The sequence below is a fragment of the Salvelinus namaycush genome, chromosome 29 (genome assembly GCF_016432855.1).
Source record: "Salvelinus namaycush isolate Seneca chromosome 29, SaNama_1.0, whole genome shotgun sequence".
NCBI classification, from domain to species: Eukaryota; Metazoa; Chordata; class Actinopteri; order Salmoniformes; family Salmonidae; genus Salvelinus; species Salvelinus namaycush.
In genome coordinates, this window is record NC_052335.1 from 17,098,042 (window position 1) to 17,124,229 (window position 26,188).

Sequence of the window (26,188 nt, forward strand, 5' to 3'; positions counted from 1 at the left end):
TACTACAGTAATGTTGCAGTGTAACTGCAGTTACAGTGTAGTACTGACGACTGAGGTTTGAGTTTGAACTGACGACTGAGGTCAGCCTGCAGGCGCCCGGCCCGCCACAAGGAGTCGCTAGAGCGCGATGAGCCAAGTAAACCCTCCCTGGCCAAACCCACCACTAACCCGGACGACGGCCAATTGTGCGCCGCCCTATGGGGATCACGGCCAGTTGTGATACAGCTCGGGATCGAACCCGGGTCTGTAGTGACGCCTCTATCACTGCTACGCAGTGAATTAGACCGCTGCACCACTCGAGAGGCCCGTACTGCAATCTTTTATTTGGAAGACATTTACAATTGAAGTCGGAAGTTTATATACACTTAGGTTGGAGTCATTAAAACTCGTTTTTCAACCACTCCACAAATTTCTTGTTAACAAACTATAGTCTTGGCAAGTCGGTTAGGACATCTACTTTGTGCATGACACAAGTAATTTTTCCAACAATTATTTACAGATTATTTCACTTATAATTCACTGTGTCACAATTCCAGTGGGTCAGAAGTTCACATACACTAAGTTGACTGTGCCTTTAAACAGCCTGGAAAATTCCAGAAAATTATATCATGGCTTTAGAAACTTCTGAGAGGCTAATTGACATCATTTGAGTCAATTAGAGGTGTACCTGTGGAGGTATTTCAAGCCCTACCTTCAAACTCAATGCGCCTCTTTGCTTGACATCATGGGAAAATCAAAATAAATCAGCCAAGACCTCAGAAAATAAATTGTAGACCTCCACAACTCTGGTTCATCCTTGGGAGCAATTTCCAAACGCCTGAAGGTTCCACGTTCATCTGTACAAACAACAGTTGGCAAGTATAAACACCATGGGACCGCGCAGCCGTCATACCGCTCAGGAAGAAGATAATAAAATAAACTGTACTCCGCATGTATTACACAGTCTATTTCGCTCACCTCCAACACAACATGGGGCAGAAAAGTGAGTAGAGACCAAGGGGCCTCATTTATAAATGTTGCCTAGGCGTGCTCCACTTTCTAAGCAAACTTTGGGATTTGTAAAAAACAAACTTGACGGGAGAATGTGCGGTCCTCAACAGACACTGACCCATACGTACGTACATAAACTGGATAAATTAGAAACTGCGACTCCGATGGCAGAAGGAAGAAACTCGAGAAACGCTTTGAAATTGATACCATTGTGTAATATAAATTGAAATATTACCTCTCAAGTATTATGTATGTATTCCCTGGAGTGCACAAAAAAAAAAAAAAAATGTAGGATAACAAATACAAATGGAGATATCCGTTTTTGCAAAAGAACCCCTAAAATATGTTGTCCAGTTTAATCGGGAATCATATTTAATTGGATCTGTAATTATTAAACAATACTTGCAAATTATGAAATTTATACTCAAATCATAAGGTGAACAGTAGGACAAATTACGTTTAAACTGATGCTGTTTTCGATGCCTCAGTCGGGCAGATACGAGTGCAGTTTCATATATTGTTATCACATGTTCGTTGCGCAGAACTGTCAATGTGATAATGGCCCTGTCATTGTCAGTTACAATCAGGGTAATTACCACACCTGAAGGTGTTACGCAATTGGGGAGCTGTGACAATCAAATGGGTGGGTATAAAAAGGCATGCAATTACAATGCGTAATGATGCACAATGGCTGCTTTGGCACTGTTGGAAGATTTGGCGAATGGAAGAATTCCGAGATAGCGAATTGTCAGAGACCAGCAAGATTTACTGGCCAATGATAATAAGTGGCTTATGAGCCGGTTCCGATTACCAAGAGCTGTTCTCTTGGATCTCTGTGCTGTAGTGGGCCCAGCTTTACAGAGAAGCACCCGCAGAAACCAAGCTATGCTTGTCCCACTTCAACTCCTTGGCAACCTCGTTAATGGTGTCGATGGTGTCTCTTTGCGTTTGCAGGACTGCATCTGTGAGGACAAGGCCGCTGGAGGGTTGTGACGCACGAGGTGCAGTGGAGACACTGGGGCTGGGCGCACTCAGCTCCTGCTCAGCTGCAGCACCACCGATCCCGCTGGAACACCCAGTGACTAAAAACAATAGAAAATAACTGTTTCAACACAACTTGAATGCATTTGGTTTACTCTTTTCAAACGAGGGAATAATAATTACATACCTGGATCATCCGGTGCGTCTTGCATGTCGTGTCCCCCTCCTTGAGCTCCGGTGTCCCCTTTCCCCGCCAGTGGCACAAACACTTTGTCTGTGTAAGGCTATGCGCCTTTTGGCCTCCACTTATGTCAGACCACTTTTTTATTTCTGAAAGGGTCCGAACTTCTGAGCCAGCAGCATTCACAGCGTCCGCCACATGCCGCCACTAACTCCTTTTTGACATTTATAATAACCACACTGTGTCCACCAAACAATTATTATTTTTTTGCTTCAACCTCCCAACAAGAACTTCCATTTCACACTGGGTGAAATTTCTATTTAAGCCTTTGTCGGGATTTTCCGTCATCGTCGTCATGCAGTCAGTATGGACGGATATTAATTAGGGGCGATTCACTGACTATTTATAGGCAACTATGGGCGTTAAAATGGTGGGACAAGACGCTCGCTCACGTGCGCCAAATTTCGAGTTGATTGTGATTTATAAAGGGAAACCGGCATGGGACGTGCGTGCGTACTGTGTTATAAATCTGAATATTTTTGTGCGTAACCACTTCCTGTGTTTCGTCTGTACGCCACCTTTGACGTGAATCCGCCGCACAGTTTTATAAATGAGGCCCCTGCTCTGGAACACGGACACACTGGACCTCTGCATTACTGACCATAGAACAGTTCTTAACCCTGTGTGTGAAAATAGACTAGTGGTGCAAGGCTATTCCACTACAAGGCTCGATGATGGAGGGTGTAATAGGAAACTACTATAACCAAGAATGTCAGTCATTTCATCATTGGGGTTATTTATAAAAAGGGAAGAAAACAGTGACCTTTAAAATACATCCATCTCCATTCTGACACTAAAGACTAGAATGTGAGGGTCATGGTAAAGTATGCCTAAACTTCAGGCTAAATCTATGGTGGAATTATAGACTTCGAACATAGTCAATAGTAAAAATAAAATAAAAACTGTCAGGGTCAGACTGAAAGTACTAGGCTGTCCCCTGATAGTAAAGTGTGTGCATGTTCGCGATTGCGTACATGCATCCATGTGTGGAGGCGTTTCTGCACCTGGTTGTATTTTTTTTTAGAGAGTGCAGATGAGTGTGTGAGCCTGTGAGAATCCATCCTCTCCACTCCATCTCTCCAGGGTGGGCCAGGCAGGATTGTAGTGAGTTTGCATCACAGGGATGACACCAGGCATTAAGCACCCAGCCAGTTCCATTGACTGCAACAGCTAAATATGGACGAAGGCCGGAACAGAACAGAAGAGTGAGGGGGAGGCTCAGGGCCAGATCCATTTCACACAAACTATATAAGTCCTTTGAACACATCCAGGCCTTTTGTGTTAATGACAGAGCCACACAGATTAGGTTAGATATCCTTAAAAGGAGCCATCCTAAAGAAATGATTACTCTACTAATACAGTACAGAGCTATGTTGGACGGACATGTTGCTATGTCAGGGAATTCTTTGTATGAGGTGGTTCCCCGGCCAAGGAACATTTGGAACGGTCCAGGGACATTCTTCACAGGGAGGCCTATGTCTGAATGTATACAGAAAGTGTTTTAGACTAGGCAATCACTCAACAAGCTTCAGGCAAGGCCACCCACTTCTCAAACTACCCTCCATGTGTGTGTGCCCCATGTTAGCGTGGAGCAATAAACCAATTTCTTAATGATGGAGTTAATATCAAATCCATGTCAGGATTCAATTTTATGACTTTCAGATGGGAGAGAGTGGGTTGACTTTACAAGGCAGCAAAAACACACACAGCGCCTGTGTAAATCAACACTTATAACAACTGCTCTAGTGCAGGATAAGAATCAGATAGGGATTGCCCTGACAAAAAAATGTAATATTCGGAGCACTCGATTGGTAAGAAAGTTTTTTTTTGTTTTTTTTTTAAACGTATATTTTTCCAAATATAGACGGTTTTAATAAAATCAACTATATATGCATTGAACTTCTCTGATGCTTTAAGCTCCCTATTTGATGAAATAAGACAAATTACTAAAAAGGGAGCCAGATATCAAGATAACCAGAAAAAAAAACGTAACCTGTCCCAACCATCCTCCTCCTGTTCCTACTGGCTTTCAAAGATTCTACCGTTACTCTCCAGAATTTGATATACGAGGAGTCAGCTAAATGTATCATGTGGAATACCAATTTATCTTACCATTTCTACCGATCTGCCAGTTAGGGTTTATATGCACATTTTCATGGAACAGTTTCATTTAATTTATAATAACGTCTTCGTATCTCAAAATCATTGCTATGTGGTTAGTCAAAATGCTATCCAAATCTAAAAATGATAAACTAAAAACTATGTAAAAATAGCCTAGAAAGCCAACAAATTAAAACATTGCAGCCTGCAGGCAGAACATTTCCTGATAAAAAATAAATATCCTATAAATCGCATTTGCTACGCATGGCCTGTCTGCAATGAACTTGAAACATTGCATCAACTATTAACTTGGGTCCGGCCCGAAGCTCCTTGCAACATTGTATAAAATATTCTGGGCCCTCAGAGTTTCCTGCCCCAGTGAGCTCACGACAGACACAGCTGTAGGCTATTTGCGCAAGGGACAAGAAGTAATCAGGCAGGCCTATTTTATGACGTTTCCTCTGGATCAGAGCATGACATTAATCCCTTTCACACTGAGTGGTTATTGAAAGAGCGCTGGAAAGGTTTTTCAAATACATTTAGGAATTGTTGTCATTCTCAACGGATGTAAAAACAGACTTTGAGGTGAAGAAACATTACTTTGAGAAGCTCCACAGCTCATTAGTGGTGGTGCATTAAGCCAATCAGAAATACTATCAGATACCCAAATGGGCAAATTTATATGCCTACATTTGCGCGCAGGCCAGGTAGCCTATAGGCCTACTTCTATGCATAATCAGGTGCGCGTCCTTACTCAACATTAACAGGAGCACTCCAAAAAAAAGACATGGACTAAATTGACAAAACTCGTAAATGGAATGAAATAAACCAGAACTTGTTTCTCACAAGTGTAGCATAGGTTGTGCACTCTGCAAACAACATGACCACTCCGACAATGAGAACGGTAAAAGACTGGAAAAATAATATATTGAATGCATTAACAGACATGAAGTAACCAAACAAACATTGTAGATTAGAAATTATAGGATTAAACGGTAAATATACTACTGATAATATAAGTATTGGGGAATTGATAAACACTAACAATCAAATGCAAACAATTCACACAATGAAGTTATGAAACGACGAATGTGTACAAATTGGCAGCAGAGAGCGCATTCTGGAGACAGAAGTGGATTGCACAGCCACACTCCCCTTCTTCTTGGACTTTGCCATTCCCACGGCCTCCGCAATGGATTAGTTCACTGAGATGGGCGCGAACAAGACAGGTGTCTCGTTTGCCATAAAAAATATATATATGCTACTGCTCAACTAAAAACAATCTCGGTCCACCAACATCCTTTCGACCAGTCAAATAATTGGGGTCAGCACTAGAATCAGAGATGCCATATACCCTGTGGAACACCTCCTCTGAGACTAACAGGGATGGGTATGAATGATATGACAAGTCCATCTCACGTACAATATACCACAATGAGATCTCCCAGGCAGTCGCTGCTAATAAACTGCTGCTAACCAAATTGCCAAGTGGCCTTACAGCAGGCCTTGGGGTCTCAGTGAGCCTGCTGAAACAAGAGGATTCATTTAATGAAAAGTGTCATTGTGTTTGCTGAGTCACCATACATCATGGGACGACAGGTAGGGACCGCAAAGACACAAATAGGCCAGATACACACCTATTTGACGATTCTGTGTTCGTGTGTCCGTCCAACTATTTCTTACTCACAATCTTCAGAGTTAATTGTCCGTAACGACTAGTGGGGACTAAAGCAAGCAAATCTAGGCCGATTAACAAATAACGTCATGGATGAGTTATCTTTCGATTGTAAAGTTAAATTCAAAATCCCATGGGCAGGTTGTCTGGGATTGAAATGACCCTGACTCACATACAAACAGTTACCATGATAAAGCTCAACATAGAGCCAAGTCTCTCCATCTTAAGTTTACTTCCATTGCAGCTCCTTTATGGTCAGACACGTACAACATATACTGCTGCCATACCAGGAGTCTGTTCATCATTCATAACACAGCACCCTGACCACCAGCAGCTGCCTACTCTGCAGGCATCACACACACATCCACTCTCCCGCCATACTACCTGTCAGTCAGCCAGGACAACTAAATCCACAGCACATTACTCTGTAAATTGGCTGCAGTCTAGAGGACAAGGAGAGAGGGCCAGGGGCAATCCAAACTCCAGATGCTCTCTATCGAACTACCAATGTTCTCTGCTGCTGTGACGCAGGATATGGCACTGAGGGAGGAGGGGGTCATATCGTCATGATGCCATGTCTTTGTGTACACGGGGACAGGACAGGTGGCAGTCCCTGTGTGGTCCTGTGAGATCAGGCTGCAGGCTAATTCAATAACGTTTTATAGGTTTCTGTGAGCAGGTAATAAAATAGCCGACAGACAGCAGCTGGCTCAGATTAATACTGCTGCTACAGTGCTACGCTGCACTGTCCTGTGGTGCCCCACTGAAGAATGGGGGGGGGCTCTTTACCACACAGAGAAACTCAGCGTTAGCTGCACATTATTACCACCCAAGGGGGAATAGGTTCATTGCCATTTAAGGAGAAGGAAAAACAATTACAGGTACAGTCCTCCCTCTAAGAGCTCGCTTGAGTCTGAGCCGCAAAACAGAAGTGATTGCGCGAGAAAACACACACGCTTAACAAAATGTGTGTTAGCCTAGGTAAACGCATTTGAATATGACCACGGACGGATCTCATGCCAAGCGTTATTGAGTGTGTGTGCAGCAGGAGAGGGAGACTCAAAGGATTTAGAGCAGTGTGTTTTCAGAACGGGAGAGAAAGCCAAAGTCCCCCGAGAGTGATAGGGGTTCGCTGTAGAATAGCTTTTCATTAAAAAAGCCTCTATCAGTCCATTTCTTCTTTTGATGTCTCCAAACACACACAACATGTCTGCCTCTCTCACTCTCTGATGCACACCAAGTCAGATATGCGTTCTCATATACACACACACACACACACACACACACACACACACACACACTTCTCACAGAGTGAGTCTGCCTGTGTGTGTGTGTGTGTGTGTGTGTGTGTGTGTGTGTGTGTGTGTGTGTGTGTGTGTGTGTGTGTGTGTGTGTGTGTGTGTGTGTGTGAGAAAGAGTTAAGCCAGCGCCTAACCTCAGGCTGTGAGTGTACCATTGCACTCAGCAGTGTTTTGTGATTCCACCTGACACACTGATGTGGTGCCTGTATACTACAGCCTGCCACAAGCGCCATCATCCTCTCACCCAGCCCTGCTCTACTCCAGGGGTGTCTGAACACAAACTGGCAGCCATCAGCCTCACTCTGTGCCAGGATGTGGAAGAACACCACCTGCAGGCAGGCAAACACTCCGCCTGCCTAGTTAATATGGGAGTGGAAGTGGTGAGGGCTGGAGAGGTAACAACCTTTTAGAGCATAAGTTCAAAGCCGGTTGTATCCATTCAAAAGTACAGCATATAGCAAAAGTATGTGGACACCCTTTCAAATTAGTGGATTTGGCTATTTCAGCCACACCCGTTGCTGACGGGTGTATAAAATTGAGCACACAGCCATGCAATCTCCATAGACAAACATTGGCAGTAGAACGGCCTTACTGAAGAGCTGTTACTTTCAATGTGGCAACGTCATAGGATGACACCTTTCCAACAAGACAGTTCGTCAAATTTCAGCACTGCAGGAGCTGCCCCGCTCAACTGTAAGTGCTGTTATTGTGAAGTGGAAACTTCAAGGAGCAACAAAGGCTCAGCCGCGAAGTGGTAGTCCACACAAACTCACAGAACTGGACTGGCGATTGCTGAAGTGTGTAGAAATTGTCTGTCCTCGGCTGCATCATTCACTACCGAGTTCCTAACTGCCTCATGAAGGAACGTCAGCACAAGAACGGTTCGTCTGGAGCTTCATGAAATGGGTTTCTACGGCCGAGCAGCCACTCCCGAGCGATTCAGCGGTCTAAGGCACTGCATCTCAGTGCTAGAGGCGTCACTACAGAACCTGGTTCAATCCCGGGCTGTATCACAACCGGCCATGATTGGGAGTCTCATAGGGCGGCGCACAATTGGCCATTGGACTCTGGAGCAGTGGAAACACGTTTTCTGGAGTGATAAATCACGCGTCACCATTTGGCAATCCATCAGACAAATCTGGGATGCCAGGAGAACGCTACCTGCCCCAATGCATAGTGCCAACTGCAAAGTTTGGTGTTGGAAGAATAATGATCTGGGGCTGATTTTCATGGGTCGAGCTAGGAACCTTAGTTCCAGTGAAGGGAGATCTTAACGCTACAGCATACAATGACATTTTAGACCATTCTGTGCTTCCAACTTTGTGCCAAACAGTTTGGGGAAGGCCCTTTCCTGTTTTAGAATGACAATGACCCCATGCATAAAACGAGGTCCATACAGAAATGGTTTGTCAAGATCGGTGTGGAAGAACTTGGCTGGCCTCTACAGAGCCCTGACCTCAACCCCATCAAACATCTTTGGGATGAATTGGAATGCCGACTGCGAGCCAGGCCTAATCTCCCAACATCAGTTCCCGACCTCGCTAAGGTCCCAGCAGCAATGTTCCAACATCTAGTGGAAAGCCTTCCCAGAAGAGTAGAGGCTGTTACAGCCAATGATTTTGGAATGAGATGTTCGATGAGCAGATGTCCACATACTTTTTGTCATGTAGTGTACTTGGATCAATATATTTAGGCAAGCAGGTAGTGTTAAGCAGGCAATTGACTGATTTTCTAGTCAGAAGTGTGTGTATCTACGAGATGGATTGGGGTCTGAGTAACAGTATTATATTTAGTGCTGTCGTGCTGTGTTAAGGGCTGTTGTAGGCTCAGATCTTACTTTCTCTGCATCTCAAGGTCCTCTGGCGAAGGTCCATTCTGAACCTGGGGGCTCTGTCTTGGCAACGTCGGGCCTGGAAAGAGAAACACACAGAGTTGGTCACAAATCCGCTCTGAAGGAAACGGCCTCTGGACTCATCGCTTTTTACTCAAATCTCAACGCCTAAATATTTAGTGTAGTCTCATTTATTGAGGGAATGCAACATCTACCCAGTCATTTCTCTCAGCATTTCATTCAAAGTTTCAGTCTTAAATTTGTTTCAAAATCAGAATCAAATCCAATTCACACAAACTACACGGTCTCCTTCCCAACTATTTTTTCTTTCAGGCCAGACCGATCCTTTAAGCGTAATTCCCTGTCGGCCGCCTAGGTTGTGACCTAACGTCTGTCATACTGATCCATTCCCAGAGCTGTCTATTAGCCTGCTCTCACAGCTACTCCAACCAATCAGCCATCATATCCACTGACAGCACTGGACCGCTGCCAAACAGCCACAGAGTTACAAAACAATCAATTATCTGGTAGTTGTAGAGACGACAAGACCATCGAAAGAAAATCAACACAAAACAAACATACAATCAAATTAGTAAGACAGCTCCACGTTTGGCCAGGGATCAAAGACACAGTACCAGTCAAAAGTTTGGACAAGCCTATTCATTGCAGGGTTATTCTTTATTTTTACTATTTTCTACATTGTAGAATAATAGTGAAGACATCAAAACTATGAAATAACACATATGGATTAAAAAAAAAAAAAGTTAAACAAATCAAAATATATTTCATATTTGAGATTGTTCAAAGTAGCCACCCTTTGCCCTGATGACAGCTTTGCCCACTCCTGGCATTTTCTCAACCAGCTTCATGAGGTAGTCACGTGGAATGCATTTCAATTAACTGGTGTGCCTTGTTAAAAGTTCATTTGTGAAATGTATTTCCTTCTTAATGCGTTTGAGCCAATCAGTTGTGTTGTGACAAGGTAGGGGTGGTATATAGAAGATAGCCCTATTTGGTAAAAGACACAGTTCATATTATGGCAAGAACAGCTCAAATAAGCAAAGAGAAAACGACAGTCGATCATTTATTTAACACATGAAGGTCAGTCAATCCGGAAAATGTCAAGAACTTCGAAAGTTTCAAGTGCAGTCACAAAAACCATAAAACACCATCACGAAACTGGCTCTCATGACACCACCACAGTAAAGGAAGACCCAGAGTTACCTCTGCTACAGAGGATAAGTTCATTACAGTTACCAGCCTCAGAAATTGCAGCCCAAATAACTGCTTCAGAGTTCAAGTAACAGACACATCTCAACATCGACTGTTCAGAGGAGAATGTGTGAATCAGGCCTTCATGGTTGAATTGCTGCAAATAAACCACTACTAAAGGACACCAATAAGAAGAAGAGACTTGCTTGGGCCAAGAAACACGAGTAATGGACATTAGACCGGTGGAAATCTGAACCTTTGGTCTGATGAGTCCAAATTAGAGATTTTTGGTTCCAACCGCCATGTCTTTTTGAGACGCAGAGTAGGTGAACGGGCCATCTCCACATGTGTGGTTCCCACCGTGAAGCATGGAGGTGGTGGTGTGATGGTGCTTTGCTTGTGACACTGTCTGTGATTTATTTAGAATTCAAGGCACACTTAACCAGCATGGCTACCACAGCATTCTGCAGCGATACGCCATCCCATCTGGTTCGCACTTAGTGGGACTATCATTTGTTTTTCAACAAGACAATGACCCAACACACCTCCAGGCTGTGTAAGGGCTATTTGTTCAAGGAGAGTGATGGAGTCACCTGACCTCAACCCAATTGAGATGGTTTGGGATGAGTTGGACTGCAGAGTGAAGGAAAAGTAGCCAACAAGCATATGTGGGAACTCCTTCAAGACAGTTGGAAAAACATTCCTCATGAAGCTGGTTGAGAGAATGCCAAGAGTCTCCAAATCTGTCATCAAGGCAAAGGGTGGCTACTTTGAAGAACCTAAAATATTAATTATATTTTGATTGAACACTTTTTTGTTCATGGTACCATATGTGTTATTGCATAGTTTGGATGTCTTCACTATTATTCTACAATGTAGAAAATAGTAAAAATAAAGAAAAACCCTGGAATGATTAGATGTGTCCAAACTCCAAACTTTTGACTGGTACTGTTTGTTGATCAAATGTATACACGTTAAAGTGGTTTTAAGTGATTCACTGAAGCCTACGTCCGATAGATGAAAAGCCAATGCGGTTATGGCCAGACTCAAAGTCCAGTGTCGACAGAAGTTGGAGGGCTTGGATCTGACCAAAAGAGATGAGTCTTCTCTATGCTATCAGTATTCAGGCTGGCTAGTGTCTGTGTAGAGCAGTGATACATTGATCTGCTATTCCAGACAGATGGAGAGAGCTCTAAATCTGAGGGAAGAATAAGGCTTTAATCTATAAAGGTTTGGCAGCAGTGACTCATATATAACCTTCTGTTCCTACACCAGACCTGCTAGTGACAGTCCACCACAACCACAGCCCTCTCCACACTCCTCATCAACAGCAGTATCTGCTGAACAAGCATTTGATCACTAACGTTTATTAGAAAAGTTCCATAACCATTACCCACAATGAAAGAGGATTGATAATACAAAACTGTTGTAACTAAAGGTATTATTGACTTGCACCTTAGCCCAGGCAAGTCCAGTCAGAACAAGTAGTAGCAGGGCCAGGTCTCTTAATAGCAGAGGCATCAAACTCATTTCCCCCCCGGGGGGCCACATTCGGTCTTTAACAATGTCCAGCGGGCCGCACTGAATTGGTTACATATTTCCTCACAGCAAAAATTTGCAAAAAAATAGTTCTCTATCCATAGTTTTTGGAATGCTCGATGCTCCCTGACTGTCTAGCTTTCATGTGGGTGTTTTTTAGCAAGCTGGACACTCAAGTAACTGTATAAATGTAGGTCTTTTATAATTTCTACACAGTTTTGATTTGATTTTAGTCATTTTAAAGTATATTGAGTTTTTTTTATATACAGTGCCTTTGGAAACTATTCAGACCCCTTGACTTTCCACATTTTGTTACTTTACAGCCTTATTCATGTTCTGCTCAATCTACACACAATACACCATAATGACAATACAAAAACAGGTTTTTAGAAAGGTTTGCTAATTAATAAATAAACACCAAATATGACATTTACATAAGTATTCAGACCCTTCACTGAGTACTTTGTTGTAGCACCTTTGGCAGCGATTACAGTCTTGAGTCGTCTTACGTATGACGCTACAAGCTTGGCACACCTGTATTTGGGGAGTTTCTCCCATTTGTCTCTGTAGATCCTCTCAAGCTCTGTCAGGTTGAATGGGGAGCGTTACTGCACAGCTATTTTCAGGTCTCTCCAGAGATGTTTGATCAGGTTCAAGTCCAAGCTCTGGCTGGGCCACTCAAGGACATTCAGAGACTTGTCCTGAAGCCACTCCTGCGTTGTCTTGGCTGTGTGCTTAGGGTCATTGTCTTGTTGGAAGGTGAAACTTTGCCCCAGTCTGAGGTCCTGAGTGGTCTTGAGCAGGGTTTTATGAAGGATTTCTCTGTACTTTGCCTCGATCCCAGCTAGTCTCCCAGTCCCTACCGCTGAAAAACATCCCCACAGCATGATGCTGCACCACACTTCACCGTAGGGATGGTGCCAGGTTTCATCCAGACGTGACGCTTGGCATTCAGGCCAAAGTGTTCAATCTTGGTTTCATCAGACCAGATAATCTTGTTTCTCATCGTCTGAGAGTCTTTAGGTGCCTTTTGGCAAACTCGGGCGGCCAGCTCTAGGAAGTGTCTTGGTGGTTCCAAACTTCTTCTATTTAAGAATGATGGAGGCCACGGTGTTCTTGGGGCCCTTCAATGCTGCAGAACTTTTTTGGTACCCTTCCCCAGATCTGTGCCTCGATATAATCCAGACAATTCATTCGACCTCATAGCTTGGTTTTTGCTCTGACATGCACTGTCAACTGTGGGACCTTATATAGACAGGTGTGTGTCTTTTCAAATCATGTCCAATCTATTGAATTTACCACAGGGGGACTATAATCAAGTTGTAGAAACATCTCAAGGATGATCAATGTAAACAGGATGCACCTGAGCTCAATTTCAAGTCTCATAGCAAAGGGTCTGAATACTTTCCAAAGGCACTGTATATATACAGTACCAGTCAAAGGTTTGGACACACCCACTCATTCATGGGGTTGACTTTATTTTTACTATTTCCTACATTCTAGGATAATAGTTAAGACATGAAGACTATGAAATAACATATCGTATCATGTAATAACCAAAAAAGGGTTAAACAAATCAAAACATTTTATATTTGAGACTCTTCAAAGTAGCCAGCTTTTGCCTTGATGGCAGCTTTGAACACTTGGTATTCAACCAGCTTCACCTGGAATGCGTTTCCAACCGTCTTGAAGGAGTTCCCACATATGCTGAGCACTTGTTAGCTGCTTTTCCTTCACTCTGCGGTCCAAATCATCCCAAACCATCTCAATTGGGTTGAGGTTGGGTGATTGTGGAGGCCAGGTCATCTGATGCAGCACTCCATCACTCTCTTTCTTGGTCAAATAGCCCTTACACAGCCTGGAGGTGTTGGGTCATTGTCCTGTTGAAAAACAAATGATAGTCCCACTAAGCGCAAACCAGATGGGATGGCGTATCGCTGCAGAATGCTGTGGAAGCCATGCTGGTTAAGTATGCCTTGAATTCTAAATCACACAGTGTCAAAAGCAAAGCACACCACCTCATTCATTCTTCACGGTGGGAACCACACATGCGGAGATCATACGTTCATCTACTCTGCGTCTCACACAGACAAAGTGTGTCAAATTTGGAATCATCAGACCAAAAGGACAGATTTCCACCAGTCTAATGTGCATTGCTCGTGGTTCTTGGCCCAAGCAAATCTCTTCTTATTGGTCATTTACTAGTGATTTCTTTGCAGCAATTCGACAATGAAGGCCTGATTCACACAGTCTCCTCTGAGCGGTTGATGTTGAGATGTGTCTATTACTTGAACTCTGTGAAGCATTTATTTGGGCTGCAATCTGAGGTGCAGTTAAATCTAATGATCTCATCCTCTGCAGCAGAGGTAACTCTGGGTCTTGCTTTCCTGTGGTCAGTCCTCATGAGAGCCAGTTTCATCATAGCGCTTGATGGTTTTTGTGACTGCACTTGAAGAAACTTTCAAAGTTCAACATTTTCTGGATTGACTGACCTTAATGTCTTAAAGTAATGGACTGTCGTTTCTCTATTCTTAATTGAGCTGTTAACATAATATGGACTTGGTCTTTTACCAATGTTGTGGAAGGACTTAAAATGAGAAGTTCATGCTTGAAAAACCACAAATGTCACTGAGTTACAGCAGTTCTGAGACTGATCAACAACTACAGGAAGCATTTCATTGGAGTCATTGCAGCTAAAGGTGGCACAACCAGTTGAGTCTAAGGGGGCAATTAATTTTACACAGGGGCATTGGGTGTCGCTTAACTTTGTTTATGAAATAAGTTCAGTACCAGTCAAAAGTTTGGACACACCTACTCCTCATTCAAGGTTTGTTTTTACATTTTAGAATAATAGTGCAGACATCAACACTATGAAATAACACATATGAAATCATGTAGTAATCAAAAATGTGTTAAACATATCCAAATATATTTTATATTTGAGATTCTTCAAAGTAACCACCCTTTGCCTTAATGACAGCTTGGCACACTCTTGGCATGCACTCAACCAGCTTCATGAGGTAGTCACCTGGAATGCATTTAAATTAACAGGTGTGTCTTGTTAACTTAATTTGTGGAATTTCTTTCCTTAATGCGTTTGAGCCAATCAGTTGTGTTGTGACAAGGTAGGGGTGGTATATAGAAGATAGCCCTATTTGGTATTAGGTCTGGCATTTGACTAGGCCATTCCAAAACTTCAAATGTGTTGCTTTTTAGCCATTTTCATGTAGACTTGATTTTGTGTTTTGGATCATCGTCTTGCTGCAAGACCCTGCTGCGCTTCAGCTCACAGACAGATGGCCTGACATTCTCCTGTAGAATTCTCTGATACAGAGCATAATTCATGGTTCCTGCTATTAAGGCAAGTCATCCAGGTCCTGAGGTAGCAAAGCATCCCCAAACCATCACACTACCACCACTATGCTTGACCGTTGGTATGAGGTTCATACTGTGGAATGCAGTGTTTGGTTTTTGCATAATAGGGCCCATGTCACCCAAAAAGTTAAACTTTAGAATCTGTCCATTCTAACAACAGACTCGATCATCCTCCAGGTGCTTTTTGGCAAACTGTTCCCAGGCCTGTTATAAGGAGAGGGGGAATTGCATGTGACAGACAGTCTCAGTGCTGTGGTCACGCTCACCAAACAGCACACAGCTGAGTCATAAACTCAGCAGAAACGTTCTCCGTGGCCAATTACCTTATCCCGGCACTGATTATAAATGTAGCATTTAATAGATCACAGTGTAAACACTAGTCACCCAGAACATGACTCGCAGCAGGCCTGAGACAGTGTTGTAGAAGGGCCACTCCCCTTGCAGACAGTTAGAAATTGAGGTAAATTAAATTTTCCGACATGAGACTAGGTAGAATTGCATTTAGATGATCTCATTATATAAATGAGAAACAATAAGTACAGGGGGAATGGTTTATTTATTTATTTATTTATTTCATACTGTACACCAGCACTGAACAGTAAAGAAACTAGCTCTTTTCTAGAAGGCCTAGATTTATGTTCTGTAAACTAATCACCAAACCTAATAAAGCAAATTCCTTTTCCAATCACTAAAATCAATAAGTATTAGAGATTAGGACCTAGACATTTTTTTCTCATGGTTGTCATGTGCCGTAAAGGCAGCATAACTTAATACTTTTTATATCATGTTTCTGATCAAATCGTCTAAACGGCACCCAATCAAATAAAAATGTCCTTCAATGTGAATAAGAATTAAGATGTTAACACACCATATCCTAAAAACAGGACCGGTCAAAGTAAAATGGACAGTAGCCCACAGAATGAAATCAGACTACTCACGACTGCTGTCCGGGAGTTTCACTCAGTGGGCTAAATTATCATGATAATTAGCGATTTCAAGGTTTGTAGGCCTATTTGTCCATTTCTGAGCTGATCATGGCGAAGAAGAAAATAAGAACTGCATTTTCCAAGGTAACATGAGTGAGTTGAATTTGGAGAAGCTAAGAATTTATCCTACCATTTCTACCGATCTGCGTGCCAGTTATGATTTTCATATTCACATTTTCGTGGAACAGTTTCATTTCCATAACTTTTTTAAAATTGTCAACATCATTGTCACGTGGCTAATACAAATCTAAATTACAATAAAAAAAATCTAAAATTCAACTAATGCGAGAGCACCAGCCTCTGCCATATGGACACATTGATAGGCCTAAACCGTGAGCCATTGGCTAAAGAAATTAGTGCATGGAACTCAGAGATAGCATATAGGCCAAATTGGCCAATGCAGCAGCAGGTTTAACACTTCCATTGTCAACTTGTAAACTAAGTAAAAATACATAAAGCCGAGAAAAATAAAAACAGTAGATGAACATTCCGGTTCTTCCAATCACATTCATATCTAAGCCTATCTGTCTCCTTTTATCCTTCTTGACTTGAGCTCTCTCTGGTGAAGTGCAACATTGATTTTATACAATAAACTGGGTCTGTCCCGAAGCCGTCGCAAGCAAACTTGTAACATTGTATTAACTAACCTATTCCGGGCCCTCAGAGTTTCCTGCGCCAGTCAGCTCGAGACAGCTGCTTTTACGCAAGGCCAGGGAAAAGTGTTGAGGTATTTTATGACGTTTCCACTGGATATATGGGATCATCAGAGCATGACATTTTGCTCTTTCACACGGAGGCCTGGTGATTACCGAGGGGGAGAATGTTAGAAAGTTTTTCAACTACTGTGAGGAACTATTAGCCTATAATTCGCAATGGATGTAAAAAAAATAACTGACTTCATTGACTTAATGTGTGAGGTGAAGAAAAAATGACTGAGAAGCTCAGCTTATTGTTAGTGGAGGTCAGAAATCAGAGATCCCCATATTGGGCACATTCCTACATTTGTGCGCAGCAGGCCAGGTAGCCTAGGCCTACTTTATATAGGTGTGCGCACTCCGTCAACATTAATAGGACAGAGAAACAACACACAGTCCAGACACATGCTCATTTGCTCACATGGAGCGCTCCAAAAATGTAATTTAATTAAAACTCGTAGGGCCTAAATGGTATGAAATAACTTGTTTCTCGCAAGTTTAGCAGGTTGTGAACTCTGCAAAGAACGTTGCCACTCCGAGAAGGAGAAGAATAAACGACAGTGAATCGGTGTCCCACCCCGCGGGTCGGTTAAGCTAACGTAGGCTAATGTGATTAGCATGAGGATGTAAGTAACAAGAACATTTCCCAGGACATAGACATATCTAATCTAACTGCACTGTCTAATTTACATGAGCTATTACAGTGAAAGAATACCATGCTATTTATTGTTTGAGGAGAGTGCACCGTTATGAACTTGAAAATGTATTAATAAACCAATTAGGCACATTTGAACAGTCTTCATACAACATTTTGAACAAAAATGCAATGGTTCATTGGATCAGCCTAAAACTTTGCACATACACTGGTAGCCACATACATCTAGTGGCCAAAATCTAAATTGCGCCTAACCTGGAATAATACATTGTGGCCTTTCAAATGTGGCATTTTTTCCCTTTGTATTATCTTTTACCAGATCTAATGTGTTATATTCTCCTACATTCATTCCCACAAACTTCAAAGTGTTTCCTTTCAAATGGTATCAAGAATATGCATATCCTTGCTTCAGTTCCTGAGCTATAGGCAGTTAGATATGTCATTTTAGGCGAAAATTGGAAAAGGGTCCCATCCTTAAGAGGTTTTAATACACACATTAAAATAAATTAATGTAGGCCTAATCAAATGACAGGGATTAAGTATTTAAGTATTTTTACACCACTACACCCCAGTAAGGACAGAAGTATTTTATTTACAATCAGCACAAGCAGTAATCCAGTCTCTTCTGACAGCAGATATACTGCCACAGTCCATCGTCGGGCAGTCATTAGGTGCTCCGACCACAGCCCTGGACATGGTCCCAACCATAGTCATAGACCCAGTACCAACTAAAACCCCAGATCCAGTCATCATGGCTCCACAAGGCTCATATCCTGGGAATTCAGAGCTCCATGCCGCTCTATCACATGCTAACACACACAGCGCATGGAGCTGCTACCTACCCACACGCCACGCCTGGAGCCAGGGCTACGCTACACAGGCAGGGAGGGAGGGAGTAGGTGGAGAGAGGGAGGTGTCTACGGGATGTGGTCCCATGCTCTGGTCAGTCCGCAAGTCGTACAAAACCTTGTCCTGATCAATTATTCATGGAGGGTGGGCAAGGCATCCTCCCACCTCCCCCATGTGTGTCAATTCTCGAGACAAACCAACTCAAAAACCCAGAGGGAAGACAAAAAAAATGAGAAAAAGAAAGTGAAAAGGAAACAGTGGCACAGAAAATAAGAAGAGTGATGAATACTAGAGAAAGAGATACAAACAAGAAATCTGAGCTTTCCTCTGATCACACTGCATTGGTCCCTTTGTGCGTTTCCACACCAGACCATAAAAGTATTGTACAAACACAGCATGATGTGTTTCCTCTAATGTATTCTTTGCTAATTAACTACATGTTTCTTTCCACCCAGATCTACGGAGGAGATAAAAGGAGGGGAGGAAGAAATTCGGGTAGTCTTGGGGGGTTTTCCTCTTCCTGTGATTCTGTGAAACAGTCCTGTTGTGTTTCAGCCCCTTACAGCCCCTGGAGTGCATCTATTCCCCAGGTCCAGCCTATCCTGTGCTATTTCACTTTTCCTGGGTCAGGAAGACATGAATCACTCCCTGGCCCGCTGACCTGGAACCTGTGAGTTGGGGGTCTTTGGGGATGAGTCATCATGAACCAGTCATACTGATAAAGAGGACCAGGCAGAGCCCATACATACTGCTGAAGTTAGAACCATGGCATCCAGTAAAAATAAAATACTTCACACAATGATATAACTAATAAAAGAGTAAAAATACACTGCTCAAAAAAATAAAGGGAACACTTAAACAACACAATGTAACTCCAAGTCAATCACACTTCTGTGAAATCAAACTCTCCACTTAGGAAGCAACACTGATTGACAATAAATTTCACATGCTGTTGTGCAAATGGAATAGACAAAAGGTGGAAATTATAGGCAATTAGCAAGACACCCCCAATAAAGGAGTGGTTCTGCAGGTGGTGACCACAGACCACTTCTCAGTTCCTATGCTTCCTGGCTGATGTTTTGGTCACTTTTGAATGCTGGCGGTGCTTTCACTCTAGTGGTAGTATGAGACGGAGTCTACAACCCACACAAGTGGCTCAGGTAGTGCAGCTCATCCAGGATGGCACATCAATGCGAGCTGTGGCAAGAAGGTTTGCTGTGTCTGTCATCATAGTGTCCAGAGCATGGAGGCCATACCAGGAGACAGGCCAGTACATCAGGAGACGTGGAGGAGGCCGTAGGAGGGCAACAACCCAGCAGCAGGACCGCTACCTCTGCCTTTGTGCAAGGAGGAGCACTACCAGAGCCCTGCAAAATTACCTCCAGCAGGCCACAAATGTGCATGTGTCTGCTCAAACGGTCAGAAACAGACTCTATGAGGGTGGTATGAGGGCCCGACGTCCACAGGTGGGGGTTGTGCTTACAGCCCAACACTGTGCAGGACGTTTGGCATTTGCCAGAGAACACCAAGATTGGCAAATTCGCCACTGGCGCCCTGTGCTCTTCACAGATGAAAGCAGATTCACACTGAGCACATGTCGGGAGACGCCGTGGAGAACGTTCTGCTGCCTGCAACATCCTCCAGCATGACCGGTTTGGCAGTGGGTCAGTCATGGTGTGGGGTGGCATTTCTTTGTGGGGCCGCACAGCCCTCCATGTGCTCGCCAGAGGTAGCCTGACTGCCATTAGGTACCGAAATGAGATCCTCAGACCCCTTGTGAGACCATATGCTGACACATGCACATTTGTGGCCTGCTGGAGGTCATTTTGCAGGGCTCTGGTAGTGCTCCTCCTTGCACAAAGGCAGAGGTAGCGGTCCTGCTGCTGGGTTGTTGCCCTCCTACGGCCTCCTCCACGTCTCCTGATGTACTGGCCTGTCTCCTGGTATGGCCTCCATGCTCTGGACACTACGCTGACAGACACAGCAAACCTTCTTGCCACAGCTCGCATTGATGTGCCATCCTGGATGAGCTGCACTACCTGAGCCACTTGTGTGGGTTGTAGACTCCGTCTCATACTACCACTAGAGTGAAAGCACCGCCAGCATTCAAAAGTGACCAAAACATCAGCCAGGAAGCATAGGAACTGAGAAGTGGTCTGTGGTCACCACCTGCAGAACCACTCCTTTATTGGGGGTGTCTTGCTAATTGCCTATAATTTCCACCTTTTGTCTATTCCATTTGCACAACAGCATGTGAAATTTATTGTCAATCAGTGTTGCTTCCTAAGTGGAGAGTTTGATTTCACAGAAGTGTGATTGACTTGGAGTTACATTGTGTTGTTTAAGTGTTCCCTTTATTTTTTTGAGCAGTGTAGTTTTGAGAATCCTTAAAGAGGAATGGAAACACTTTAGGAAGTAAATCTAAGCTAAGAGATGTATTCAATCAAAATGGCGATTTACATTTACAGTTAGCTGGCGTTCAAAATCCTAGTGTTTCCATTCCCCTTTAACGTTTAATATTAGCATTCATTATGATGTCACACCAGAGGTCAAATTCAAGGCTCTAATTAATTGGTATTCAAACTTTCGGCGGGGACACCATTTATCCTCCAAGAATTTCTGGGGACCCCAAATTTTTCACCCAATAACTTCATGACCCCACCCCAAATCTAATGACATAACCTTAAAAATCAGTAAATGTCTATTTCTGCATCAACAAAATCTTAAATTCATTGCATTTTCATCTCTTATCAAAACGAAAATAAATGTCCTCAATTTTATTTTCAAAATTCTTTAAAAAAAAAAGTTTATATACAGTGCCTTCCGAAAGTATTCAGACCCCTTAACTTTCTCTACATTCATTTTGTAATGTTACGGCATTATTCTAAAATTGATTTCCCTCAATCTACACAATACCCCATAATGACAAAGCAAAAATAGATTGACATTTTTGCAAAATGTATTAAAAATAAACTGAAATCACATTTACATAAGTATTCAGACACTATACTCAGTACTTTGTTGAAGCACTTTTGGCAGTGATTACAGCATCGAGTCTTTTTGGGCATGACGCTACAAGCTTGGCACACCTGTATTTGGGGAGTTCCTCCATTCTTCTCTGCAGACTCATGTCAACAGAGGAACTCTAGAGCTCTGTCAGAGTGACCATCGGATTCTTGGTCACCTCCCTGACCAAGGCCCTTCTCCCCGAATTGCTCAGTTTAGCCGGGCGGCCAGCTCTAGGAAGTCTTGGTGGTTCCAAACTCTGTGTTCTTGGGGAACTTCAATGCCGCACACATTTTGTGGTACACTTCCCCAGATCTGTGCTGCAACACAATCCTGTCACGGAGCTCTACCAACAATTCTTTCGACCTCATGGCTTGTTTTTTGCTCTGACATGCACTGTCAACTGTGGGACTGTCCAATTAATTATTTTATTGATTTTTTTTTTTATTGCCGACCCCACTGCAGTTCTCCCGCTGTTGCGACCCAACTTTGAATAGCACTGCCATAATGTATGAAATGGTTCATTCAAATTATTTGGACATTTCTATTTTTTTTTTTTTTCACCGTTATTTAACCAGGTAGGCTAGTTACGAACAAGTTCTCATTTGCAACTGCGACCTGGCCAAGATAAAGCAAAGCAGTTCGACACATACAGAGTTACACAAAGAATAAACAAACATACAATCAATAATACAGTAGAAAAATCTATATACAGTATGTGCAAATGAGGTAGGATAAGAGGGGTAAGGCAATAAATAGGCCATGGTGGCAAAGTAATTACAATATAGCAATTAAACACTGGAATGGTAGGATGTGCAGATTGTGCAAGTTGAAATACTGGGGTGCAAAGGAGCAAGATAAATAAATAAATATATACAGTATGGGGATGAGGTAGATTGGATGGGCTATTTACAGTTGAGCTATGTACAGGTGCAGTGATCTGCTCTGACAGCTGGTGCTTAAAGCTAGTGAGGGAGGTAAGAGTCTCCAGCTTCAGAGATTTTTGCAGTTCGTTCCAGTCATTGGCAGCAGAGAACTGGAAAGAGGTGGCCAAAGGAAGAATTGGCTTTGGGGGTGACCAGTGAGATATACCTGCTGGAGCGCGTGCTATGGGTGGGTGCTGCTATGGTGACCAGTGAGCTAAGCTGGGGCTTTACCTAGAAGAGAATTGTAGATGTCCTGGAGCCAGTGTGTTTGGCGACGAGTATGAAGCGAGGGCCAGCCAACGAGAACATACAGGTCGCAGTGGTGGGTAGTATATGGGGCTTTGGTGACAAAACGGATGGCACTGTGATAGACTGCATCCAATTTGTTGAGTAGAGTGATGGAGGCTATTCTGTAAATGACAACGCCAAAGTCAAGGATCGGTAGGATGGTCAGTTTTACGAGGGTATGTTTAGCAGCATGAGTGAAGGATGCTTTGTTGCGAAATAGGAAGCCGATTCTAGATTTAATTTTGTATTGGAGATGTTTAATGTGAGTCTGGAAGGAGAGTTTAGTCTAACCAGACACCTAGGTATTTGTAATTGTCCACATATTCTAAGTCAGAACCGTCCAGAGTAGTGATGCTGGACGGGCAGGCAGGTGCGGGCAGCGATCGATTGAAGAGCATGCATTTAGTTTTACTTGCATTTTAAGAGCAGTTGGAGGCCACGGAAGGAAAGTTGTATGGCATTGAAGCTCATGTGGAGGTTAGTTAACACAGTGTCCAACGAAGGGCCAGAGGTATACAGAATGGTGTCTTCTGCGTAGAGGTGGATCAAAGAATCACCAGCAGCGAGAGCGACATCATTGATGTACACAGAGAAGAGAGTCGGCCCGAGAATTGAACCCTGTGGCACCCCCATAGAGACTGCCAGACGTCCGGACAACAGGCCCTCCGATTTGACATACTGAACTCCATTGCAACTGTTTTTTTTTTTTTTTTACTTCAATTTTAGAATTGGTGGGCTCCTGAGAATGTTCATTATTACAATGTTTTGACCTTTTATCTAGCAACACGCAGGCCCCACCCACCTGAGAATATCTACAGTATTTCCTGTGTTTTTTTATTTGATTATTATTATATTTCTTTACCTCCATTTAACTAAAGTCAGTTAAGAACAAATTCTTATTTACAATGACGGCCTACCCCGGCCAAACCCTAACAACGCTGGGCCAATTGTGCGCCGCCCTATGGGACTCCCAATCACGGCCAGTTGTGATACAGACTGGAATCGAACCAGGGTCTGTAGTGATACCTCTAGCACTGATGCAGTGTCTAGCACTGCTCCACTCGGGATCAGCTTGTCACTTAAATCTCACTATATTGATTACTTTCATTTTACTCTGCAACTCTTTCCCACTGTTGCTTCTGACTTTTTTTCTCCAGTTAACGTTACAACCGTGGAAACGTTAGTGACCTGTCAAACACACCCCGGTAATGGCTGAAATGTGCCCAGTAGAATACAAATGGAATACAAAACACCAACGATTGGCTGAGGATTTAACCCACCGCCTCGACACATCACAAGAAAAACACAATTTTTGCAGGTGTAGATTTTTTGTGCAATTAAAAAAAAGTCATTTTAATACAGTAATGTGCTGAAATGAAAACAATTTCCCAAAAAGGAACACTGGGATTATAGTGATATTATGTCTGATCTCGCAAACAATGTTCAGTATTTATAGATAGGTGTAATCTAGAAACGAGCGTTTTGATTTTAAATTGCGTGGGTATCATTCTCTTTACACACTTGTAGAATTATGGTAACAGAACGTGACAACTGTAATGGATCATTAATGAGGCAGTCTAGACAGCACAGTTTATGATTAGAGGTAGTTTGTGGTTTCACCCATTTCAACCCTTTATATAAATGTATTCATGTATGCAAATACACCCAGTCTATGCGCAAATAAAATTGTATTTATTTTTTATTTTTTTTAAATACCTGATAGTTCGTTATAGGAAAAAAAGTGACATATTACAATAAATTGAATGCCTGAATTACCACCAAAAAGCCTGAACTCCATTATTTGTCCATGCAAGTACAGTGTTAATGTGCTATAATTCAGTCAATATATGATGGATTTAAACAATTCTAAAAGTTCCGAGTATCTTCATCCATTGTCCAGTGGTTGTATTCATCAGCATTGTATTTAAACTATTTAACAACTTTGATACCCATTGCTACCTTATCTGGGCTCCATACAGAGAGAAACCTTCCTCAACCATCAGCAAGGTCATCCATTCACTTGGGCTGGGCCAAGAAGAGGAAGAGGCCCTGTGACCAACTTAAGGAAGTAAACATTGTAATACCATAAGTTATTTTTAACTGACAGATGTTCCTTTGAATTCTTAGCCATAAGATTAGAAATTACGAACATGTGAAGCTCAATAATCAAATATATCCTGTAGGTCATGTGGAAATGTATTTTAGCTATCTATTTTGGTTCACCGAAAGAGGGGAAAGTAAATTGGAGAGGAAATTATGATTGATGTACTGTACTTGAGGGGAGCCAAAATTACTTTTTGGGAGGCCATCTCAGGTAATGGTTATTGATCAATCATGTTGAGAGAGACAGGAGGCCAGTGTTTTACCCACAGTCTTTACATTTTGCTAACAGGGACAAGCGAGGAGACACAGTTACACATGAGTTGGCACATCTGTCAATTATCATTCCACTGCACATGCATTTTCAGGTCAAATACTGTTCAGGACTTTGGTATCAGAAAAGCAAAAACATATTGAAGCAATAGCCATGTTCTATAGCAACCAGTAGTAAGTAATTGAAAACTGTGCTCATTTCCAATTATTCAAATCTCATGAGAATTGTCACCCAATTCCACCAATCAGGAATCAAAGCAACAACAAGAGGGCCAAAACAAGTCTCCATCTCCACCAAAACATCAGCCTGTTCTCTCGGTCTCAAAATACAGATATTAGACAATTATGTGGCAATAGACATAATACTTCCCCAAGTGTTCCATCACTACCATTGCTGCTGTAACACCGCCCGTCTCATTAAAACCCCAACACTGCTGCTGTAACACCACCCGTCTCATTAAAACCCCAACACTGCTGCTGTAACACCGCCCGTCTCATTAAAACCCCAACACTGCTGCTGTAACACCGCCCGTCTCATTAAAACCCCAACACTGCTGCTGTAACACCACCCGTCTCATTAAAACCCCAACACTGCTGCTGTAACACCGCCCGTCTCATTAAAACCCCAACACTGCTGCTGTAACACCGCCCGTCTCATTAAAACCCCAACACTGCTGCTGTAACACCACCCGTCTCATTAAAACCCCAACACTGCTGCTGTAACACCACCCGTCTCATTAAAACCCCAACACTGCTGCTGTAACACCGCCCGTCTCATTAAAACCCCAACACTGCTGCTGTAACACCACCCGTCTCATTAAAACCCCAACACTGCTGCTGTAACACCGCCCGTCTCATTAAAACCCCAACACTGCTGCTGTAACACCGCCCGTCTCATTAGAACCCCAACACTGCTGCTGTAACACCACCCGTCTCATTAAAACCCCAACACTGCTGCTGTAACACCGCCCGTCTCATTAAAACCCCAACACTGCTGCTGTAACACCGCCCGTCTCATTAAAACCCCAACACTGCTGCTGTAACACCGCCCGTCTCATTAGAACCCCAACACTGCTGCTGTAACACCACCCGTCTCATTAAAACCCCAACACTGCTGCTGTAACACCGCCCGTCTCATTAAAACCCCAACACTGCCCGTCTCATT

The 26,188-nt window shown here is 42.9% G+C and overlaps 1 protein-coding gene across 1 annotated transcript in view; it reads right to left on the reverse strand.

The window, feature by feature from the left end:
• Nucleotides 1-26,188, reverse strand: part of LOC120024352 (protein enabled homolog) — a 150,943-nt gene that overhangs the window by 32,837 nt on the left and 91,918 nt on the right. The window contains 1 exon segment of the mRNA XM_038968576.1: nucleotides 9,126-9,198. Coding sequence (XP_038824504.1) covers nucleotides 9,126-9,198 — 73 coding nt within the window.